Consider the following 10,311-nt stretch of genomic DNA (forward strand, 5'->3'; position numbering starts at 1 on the left):
CTAACTATAAATACGACTAAGGCAAGCGCACCTATCGAATAATAGTATAGTTATGGTGAGTAGGGAATGTCGTATCCACTTAAAACATAACAGAGAATAAAAAGGGAAAATAATCGAAGATACCAGTAAGATAGACAATACCCAGGAAAGAATCGGCCTAGACTTCACTTATTATTATGAATCTGGATTAAACGATTTATTCACTTGTGTCTTGATCCGTAGAAATCCCTAAATTATGTTAATATCACTTTCGAGAGTAAGAACAACTGACTCTAGGTTAATTAATTGAAATCTCTTTCTAATTAAAACATCTATTATCGCATTAACTCGATCTATGGATTCCCCTATTAGATTTAACTCTAATCTGGTAGATTTATGTCGTCCTATTTCTAGGATTGCATGCAACTCCACTCAATTATGCTAGATCTACTCTTAAACAATGACTTTTGCTCCACTGAAATAATCACATTAAACATGAATTAATATCCTAAAAATATTAAAACATGAAATAAGCATACATAATTTAGAACAAGAATAAAGTATTTATTGTGTAGATCAGAAATCAAATAATAAGATTCATCATAGGTTTCATCTTCCCTAGGTATCTAGGGAATTTAGTTCATAATCCTGAATAGAAACATCTCAAAATTAGGATAACAACAAGACATAAATAAACTTCTAAAGAAATTAAATGGAGATTTTCAATCTTGAAGGAGATCCGCTTCCGAGTTGATTCCGATGGCGTTCTTCAAGTCTTTTCTTCAATCTTTTCTATGTCTCCCCCATAAGTCTTCTTTTAATTGTTATTTATAGACTTTAAAATGCTCAGAAAGCTTAAAAATTGGGTTTTTCTGCGTATTTGAGAAGCAAGGTGCGTTATCAACACGAGCTGGCACATGGGCGTGTGGCCAGCTCGTGTGGGAATGCCTAGGCCGTGTAGATCCTAGAAACAACTCTATTTATCCGATTTTGACTCACTTTTCGCTCCTTTCACTCCCAAGTGCTCTCCTACGTATAGAAACATGAATTTAAAGGATTAGGAGCATCAAATTCACTAATTTACATCATTAATCATCCAAAAATGCATTAAGAATAGGATTAAAATATGTTACTTTTATAGCTTATCAGTCCCATAGCTGTTGGGACTCTATAACCGTTGGAATTTTTGCCTGTTAGGAAATGTTATTGTTGGACAGAAAACACGCCTTACAGGACGCATTTTCACTGATCTAACAAAGAAAATACGTGACGCATTTTTAGGATAGAGAAGAAAACGAATAACAGTGAAAACGCATCCTGTAGGACGGTTTTCTTCTCTCTCCAAGCATAGCGTAGATCGATAAATTTTTTAAAAGATAAACCTAATTTCTCAATTGATTTTTTTCAAACATATTGAGGTAATTGTCATTTCACGTTGTATTAATCTACTTCAAAATTAATAAAAATTAAATATGATGTATTAATTTATTTATTTAAATTTCAAAATTAACATGTCAGACCATCTCATCCACTCGATTGACAATTTTTTTTAAAAGAATCTACTCTATTCACTTTTAAACTCATCCATTAAAACCCACTATTTATTCCCTTTTTTAAAACTCAATTGCCAGTTGGTTCCCAATTCCCCTTGCCATAAACTTTTATATTTCACTTTCTTCTCATCTACTTCTCAACTATTCGAAGTTTAAACTTCAGAATTGAGAATCACCAGAGGAAGCGAACAGCATATAGATCAATCTATGGAAGAAGTAAATACGAGTCCCAACAATCAAATTTTGGAGCCTGATGAAGCAAATGGCGACAGCAGCAACCAAGGAAGATGAAGCATGATGAGCCCAGTTTAGCCGGTTTTTTACCAGTTCAACCGGTTTTCATCGGTTTTTAACTGTTCGGATAATTTTCAATTTGATGGAGGTAGTTGAACTGACGTAACTATCGATTCTTTGATTTAACCAATTTAATCTGTAGTTGATTTCAGCAATTATAAAATAAAATATAATAATTTAATATTGAAATATAATTCATTAAATTTTAAATTTTTAAACTGATTTTTTAATAATTTCTTATAAAAAAATTTCCAACATTTATTAACTTATGGATAAAACTATAGAAAATATGAAGAAGTAGTTATGCACTAAATGGTTCTTTAATATGTTGCAAAAAGTTCTCAAACATCTTCAACTAAATATCTAAACAATTTTTATTAAAACATTTCAATCAAGTTGTTTTTTAAGTTGAGTGAGCGGTACCCTAAAACAAAAAATTTCATCTTTTAATTTTTTTATAATATTAAAAATTTTAAATTAGAATATGATTAAATTATATTTTGGTCTCTCAAATGAAAAAAAAAGAAAAATTTAATTATTTAAAAATTATAAAAATATAGACTAATAAAATGATAAATTTATATTTTTTTTATCATAAAAATATACAATTTTATCCGGACAACACTCAAAATATTTTCTGACTCCAGCAAGGGGTGCTTTGTTCTTTTCACTTCCCTCGTGCTTCGAAGCATGAATACTAGCTTTTAGGTTGATTTTTCTGAGAGGAAGCCGATTATATAAGTCGTTAAAAATAGTTTTTCATTTTCTCTCTCAATTTCTCATTGTATTAAGGAAGCTTAAGAGATCTCTATGTAGGTTAGATTAATCCGAGATTCGCTAACATGTAAATTCAATAATAAAGTATAATAAATTAGCCAATTATAAATTGATTAATTAATATTTAGTTTTTAAATAAAAATAATTTTAAAAAATTATGTAAACAATTAGTAGTGGATGTATCAGTTAAGGTAAAAATTCCTCTTAAAATTACTACCAAAAAAAAAAAAACTCCTAAAACGATTTTGTCGTTCATTGGCAGTATTTCAAACTAAAGACATTGACTTTAGTAGTTGAGGAGTGGGAAAATAAATATAGATTCCCTTAATTTCGACAGCAACACTCATAGGCGGCTCAATTAGACTAAACAAATTGAATTAGATAAGTTGGAATGCATGAATGGCTATTCAAGTTGTAGAATCTACGTACACCTTACCATTCATTTTCTCGAATAGAAAAACAAATATAGGAATAAAACTTGTTTGATTCTAAACTGGAAAAAAACATAACGAAAATGAATTATTACAAGCCAAACCCCAAACATTAATAACCAAAACCAAACATAAAAAGCATGAGTGCATGAAGAACAATCATCTTGCACTTTGATTGAAATAAGAAAGAGCCGAGAATATAGTTTGCAGAAAGGAAAGTATGAGCAAGAGAGTGGCAGCAGAAATGGAAGCGAGAACCCAACTCCAGGGGACATTGAAATATTTCTGCCTCAGTTTCACCGTCCATAAGGTTAATTGTCGACCGCAGTGCCTGTTCACCTCAATAAATATAGGGGAATAATGGAAGTTTTCGGTGCATAGATAAACGTACTCGTTAAGCTTGTTAATCATTTTGGCCACATCTTCGTTGCTACCTTGCCGATTCTCGATTACCCCACAGTCGCATAGCAAAGCCACATCGTTGGCATAGTTGATGAGGCAGTCCAGGAATTTAGCATAATCCCTTACGATGCTAATATCATGTTTGAATTGTTCGTAAGCAATGAGGTTCCGAAACATTCGATCGGTATCGTGGTCGACTATCAAGGTCGGAATATAAAGTATTCCACGTTTAAATTGGATGTTAAACAAGCAACATTCGGAAATTTTGCGGAACTTGATTCCTCGCTCTGACAGCTCCGTTGCAGATCTTATGACTAACCGTGGTACGCGTCTCTTTACTTTACGGACTGGAGACTTCTTCCGATTTCCTTCGGCCTGCTGCCTTTTTTTAGAAAGACTTGTTTGCGAATTGGTTTCCTCCAAGCCCGATGTCTCTATTATATGGAAGGGAGCTGATTTTGGTTGTGGTTGTCGTGGAATCCAATTATCGTGCACCAAGCCTAGTAGATGCTCGTCATTTCGGATAATAATTTCTTCTTTATATAACATTGGGATAAGATCATCTTCATATAACATTCCGATCTGCCGTGGTTCTGTTTCTGAGAAGAAAATAAGTGCTTCCTTTCTTAAAGTTGCTCCATCAATCCCAAGCTTATTACCGGACATTTCTAATACACGAAAAGGAAGTTGATTTTTCGAGCAGCAACAAATCTTCTGCCACAATAGATAGATTCAAATTCTGCTTGAAGAGGGCATCGTTTTCTTCTCTCAATTTTGGATCCATGACTTTGCGAAAGAGTTGAACAACAAACAACCCATCGAGGACTATAATCGCCCCAAATTCGTCACGTTTCTTAAGATCATGTTCCGCGTAGGAATCCCAAACAAACTGTTCTATGGACATATAGACGTCGATGTAGAGTTCCAAACCTTCGGGCTGTTGGCGAGTGCTATCTAAATAATGGAGTTTCTGGCTTTCCATTGCTTCCAAATGAGGTTTACCGTGGTGGTATGGGCCTATGGAGATGATTTGCGGCTCAAAGGCACTTTCATTTACCCGACGCAGCTCACGAGGCGCCTTGAAAATGAAAGAGGGGGAAGATGCCTTCTTTGAAAGTTCACCCAACTTTTGACTCCAAAATCTTCCCAACTATTTCAGTTGAAACTTCACACTCCGCCATTACTAGAAAAATGAGATCAAAGAAGAAATTTACTATAAAAATGAGATGAAAGAAGAAATTGTTGAAGTTGAAGTTGAAGTTGGATGAGAAAGATTGGGTTATTTGTAATTACAAAAAGCAAAAGAATAACACTGCTCAAACAATGAGATGAACCATTAGTCTAATGTGTTGTATCATGTAACTTTAGCATCATCTATAGACGTCACTTCAAAACATATGTATTTATGGCACCTTTGAATCCACTACATTGACATATTTAGACCTACATGGAGTGGACCACCATCCGTATTTTCGGTCACATGGTATTACATGATAACATGATATTCTTTTATATGTATCCCATCACACAAAAAGAAAGATTTTCTTCCCCCTTAAGCACTTTTCTTGATAGCCCAGACAACCCTTAAGTCTTCCTACCTTCATTTCTCCATCCCTAATCCCTTTCTCCAGCTCTTCACTTGTTCCAAGTGAACCAACCTCTAAACAACCACCAACTTCTCCTTGTTGAATACCAATATCAACAATTGGTGCGGTGAGTGTGGATCGTACCATGACTTATTCTTCAATTGAAATTCATGCTCACCCAAAAAACCCTAACCTGGAGCTTCCTTCAACCAAAACACAAAATTAACCACCTGTGCAACTCATATTGCAGTCACATCTCAACCCTAGTCAGGCAGTTCAACACTAATCTCAACCTCTACTGGGCACTTCTTTCGCTCTCTGTAACACCTTATACCTAATCCAATCAACTGGTCTGAGTATTGAATGTCACAACCCACATGTAACTTAACAGATCTCCTTAACTATCCTATTTAAATGTTTTAATTTCCACATTTTACAAAATTTAACTTCAACCATAACCCACTTCAAACAAACTTTAGAATTCTTACAATTTCACTATATAGGTACTCTTCTGACATTATTCGCCATTTTGATTTAAGTCTATAACATTAATACATCCAATTTAATTCTCGAGGTGTAGCCTCTAAGGAGTGCCCTTCCATACATAAAAAAGACAATCACGCCCTTCCCACAAACTGATGATGTATGGCTTGGTTCCTCCACTTGATTCTCGAGTTAAAACTTTATCCTGCGAGTAAATATTAAATTTGCAAGTCCAAATGAGCTTAGTGAGAATATGCAAGACGACACTACTGCAATAATTCATAAAGTTTAAAGAACAAAGTATTAAGTAGAGATTTCAACTCCTTGATCATCCTTTCAAAGATTTCTTCACCGAGGTCGATGCCTCCCCATTTTCCCGCGGCTTACTGTTGACGGACTTATTCTCTATCTGAAACATAAGCATGTTCTTTTACGATAACGGTCCTGTATGGTACAGATTTTATTCTGCCTCATCCCAACTTCCCTTACTACCTAACAAACTTAACTTCCCCTTTGACTCGCAACCTTGGATGTAAATTCCATTGTCTACCACTGGTTGTCTTCCGTTTACTTAATTCATCAGATTTCATATCCTTACCCTCCGCTATTCTTGATGAACTATCTATCCCAGGGTAGTCCCTATCGAACGCTTGTCCTATTAGCCCTATGCAGTCTATTTGGCATTATTTAGTCCTGGTCAAACGTCCTTCCTCTCTATAGGTTTCTGATAAACTCTACCAATTATACCATTATGCTATCATTGTTCCCAAGTGAACCCCGGTGGACTTACTCGCCTAGGCTGTCTTTTTACCTGTGAACCCCTTAAACTTAGGTTCTGCTTAATCTTCCTATTTTCACCTTTGAATCGAGTTTACTCACCAAAATTTGCAAACTCATATATTTTTACTCATCTTTCTTATCTTCTTAAGTTGGTGGATCCTTTGACTATCCCATTTACCCGCATTCTCAGACAAGCCATACTTGTCCTTTCTTGTTACTCTCCAAGTAGATCATACTTCGATCTCTCTCTTACCTTGCACTGTCATCTTCCTAGCCCAACAGTTAAATACGTCATGATAAAAAGAAAAACGAGTTTAATTCGTTGTTTAGTATTGAAGATGTGTACGATCAGCTGAAAAGTGTTATAGTGTTCTTGAAAATAAATTTTTGATCTGGTTACTATCAGTTGTCAGTTAAAGATGCAGATGTGCTGAAGGTAGCATTCAAAATCTGTTATGAACACTACGAGTGTAGATTATGCTTTTCAGATTATCTAGTATTGTCACAGCATTAATGGATCTGGCAAATCAAGTCTTTTAGCCACATTTCGACAGATGATTCGTTAAGAATCTTGTTCAATGATTGTATTGCCAAGGACGGATTTATTACAAGAAATTGTTAAATTTCCTTGATCAGATAAGTATCAACAAAGTTTTGTCTTGTTGGAAACTCTTTTGACAAAAGCTTCGATTCAAAATTAATATACATTTGGAAAGAAATTCATTTTCGATAGTAGTGTTTTACACAGGTAACCTTGAATGATGTTCGTTTTTTAGTACAAAGATAAGAATTAAACCGTTAATTTTTCAAAGAATTTGAAGTTGTTAGTTAAACTGAAATAGATTCAGAATAATCAAATCACTAATACAATATGGATAGTGATAATAGTTATATTTCTGAAATAAAAAAAATGTACGGAACAACTCTGATATTATACGAGACATCTTATGAGAGGTTTATTGTAGTGTCTGGTTGTTTTAGTCAAATTTGATAAACTATGAAATGACTTGAGAAAAAGTTGTTTATAGCTTGGATTAAAATGTGAAATTTATATCAAGATATCTAGTATGTCAAAGTTGAATATCAAGTGTTGTCTGAATTGTTACAGTTTGTTATAGTTTGATGGGATATGAAGGCGAGTTGATGAATTATGCATTTAGACTAATGAAAATGGCTCATTTTTATTCTGGTTAGGACAGATTATTCGTTTGACAACTAGTCGAGTTATATGTATCCGAAATTCACAAAGCTTTGGCACAAAAGACAGACAGTTGAAACATGTAATTTAGATTCTAAAGGATATATATTTGTCTTGGAAGATAGAGAAGGATATGAATTTATAGTAACTAATCTTATTCTAGGTAAGAAAATTCATCCTCGAAATTTTCCAAAGGGGAAAAGTTGTAATGATCCGTTTTCTAATGGTGTTGAAAACAGTGATTTGGGGACTACAAATTCGATGAGTGAGTTTATAAATATTATTAATTAATATTTATGAGTCAAGTATAATATTATTGAAGTTTCATTTTAATAAATTTTGGTAAATAGTCATATAATAAAGTTCAAGTGGTTAATTTTAAAAGTCAAGTGGTTTTAGAAAATGAGATATTGGGACATCATTTCTATAACCGAGCCCATAAATATTTTATTAAATATTTATAGAGTGCTATTGGGGTCATATTAAATTTTGGTTTAAAAATTTCAATGTTTGGATAATTAATTGAAAAGATTAAATCGTAAAAGATGTAAAACTTAATTACTTTTGTATTTGAATGATTAAATGACTTAATTAGTATAAGTGGAAGGATTAATATGGTAAATATGCCATTTTTAATTAGTGGGACGGGAAGAGAGCTTTTAAGTTTTGTTTTATTGATGTGTTAAATGTTTAAATAATTAAAAATAAATAATAAAACTCAAGTAAAATAAAAGAAACCCATTATCGTTGCCATCCATCTTCTACCTTTAGAACCGAAAACCATGGGGGAACTCTTGGAAGGTTTCGACCAAGCAAAACATTTTGCATGTAAATTTCTTCTGAATCTGTTTGTTGTAATTTTTATATTTTTGATATCGTTAAATTAGGGTAAGCTAGCTCGTATTTTTATTTTTGAATCTGTCAAAAATTTTAGAAGTTGTCATTAATAAATCTTGGTTGTTTTTTTATGACAATTATGTGTTGGAAGCTTTGATTGTGGTATTTGGTTGTTTTGTGAAGTAATTTTTATTAGTTTTTTATCTAAGGATTAAATTGTTAAAATGTCAAGATTTTAGGGTTTGATTGTAAATTAGAGGTATAATTGGGACTATTTAATGGGGAAGATTTTGACCTTCTCTTAATTCTCTCATGTTGTGCGAATAGGGTAGAAGAGAGTAAATTATTGTACTAGAAAATAACAGTAGGTTCAATTATCAGGAAAGATTGGAGGAGTCACAGACGATCCCACTTAAACCCAACCTCCTAGACAAAATATCCCACCAATATAATTTAATAACACAATATATTACTGCAAATGTACCTTACAAAATATTGAAAGAAAAAACAATAAAGAACACCAAAATTTTAGTGAGGGTCGCCAAATTGCGCCTACGTTCACGAACACTACCAAATGTATTTCGTTGCAAAAAATACAAGAGAGAAAATTGCCTTATGAAGTAATGACAGATTTTTGATGAGTTAGAGATGGAGAGACCACCTCTATTTATAGTAGTACAAGCACTCCCCTACCTTGTATTTTTTAGATGTGAAATTATGTTATTACGATATCTCATTATTTTAGTACTATGATGATGTTGTTCTTAATATTACTAACACTAATTATTCATATGGAAAATCTTATATAAATTTAAAATAATTTAAAAATAAAACAAACACAAATAATTAATCTATAAATTGAATTATTATCATAAATTATGCAAAACAAGTAATAAGTTGAAACAAGACAATAAGAGTTAAAATGAAAACATAATTTTTTTCTAAATTAAATCATAAGAATAAACTATGTAAAATATAATATGAATTCATAGAAAAAAAACGTTTTAAAACATAATTTTTTTCTAAATTAAATCATAATAATAAACTATGTAAAATATAATATGAATTCATAGAAAAAAAACGTTTTAAAAAAATTCCTAAATACTTGAAAAAGAAAAGACTAGATTTTATATAATTTTCTATTTTCTATTTTATGAATTTTTTTATCTTAAACCTGATCGTTTCTCGACGTGCGAACATCGAGAGTTTAAATAGTGTAAAAATAGAAAGATAAGAATTTAAGTACGGTTTTTGCAAGCGAACATGTCATGTTGTAATATAGTTTGTTTACAAGGAACGCTTAGTAAGTATTCCAAGAAGCGTACCTAAGGGACTGCTATTTGGAGAAAATTATTATTATGTTAATTACTGAAAATAATTACTAATCTACCAGAGTCATTAATTAGTAGTATAAATTCCAAAACAAGATAATAATGATAGACTAGTCAAATTAAGCTAAAACTAAATCTATCCCTAGGTTAAGTTATCGGCTTCTCCTAGTCCTAATTTCAACTATGCGAGCTACTTTAGCCTAGATCTAATTGTGTTACCTAATTTTTAATTACCTTTTAGTTTATGGTTTTAACTAATTAGCTAGTAATTAACTCAGCTATTACCTCCCGACCTATAACTAAATTAACTAGTCAACATAACCTACTTATCTCCTAACCTCAGATTATATCCAGATAAATTAAGGAATTCTTGGCAGACTTATCTCCCAACCCTATCTTACCTGTGTTACTTCCTAGTGTCGTCAATCCTAGGGTTTACGCACTCTTAATATAATGCAACCAATCTAGATTAAACTTTATTCTGCAGTTAATTAATTAAGTTTAAATAGTTGAAACGTGCGAAATGTGTATAAAACATAAACTGGTTCTAATATTTACATAAACATCTAATTAATAGAGTTAAAGAAAGAGATATAAATAATAGAATAAAAGAGGAGACAGAGAATGCTCATTGATTAATTGATGCAAAAGTGTTATTCC

The 10,311-nt window shown here is 32.3% G+C and overlaps 1 protein-coding gene across 1 annotated transcript; it reads right to left on the bottom strand.

Annotated features, from left to right (window-relative positions):
* Positions 1–2,989: 2,989 nt before the first annotated feature.
* Positions 2,990–4,780, bottom strand: LOC107926782 (uncharacterized). The gene has a single exon (XM_016857709.2). The coding sequence runs from the start codon at positions 4,100–4,102 to the stop codon at positions 3,194–3,196; it is 909 nt and encodes a 302-aa protein (XP_016713198.2). The 5' UTR covers positions 4,103–4,780; the 3' UTR covers positions 2,990–3,193.
* Between the last annotated feature and the right edge of the window lie 5,531 nt (positions 4,781–10,311).

This window comes from Gossypium hirsutum, chromosome D11, assembly GCF_007990345.1.
Source record: "Gossypium hirsutum isolate 1008001.06 chromosome D11, Gossypium_hirsutum_v2.1, whole genome shotgun sequence".
Lineage (NCBI taxonomy): Eukaryota > Viridiplantae > Streptophyta > Magnoliopsida > Malvales > Malvaceae > Gossypium > Gossypium hirsutum.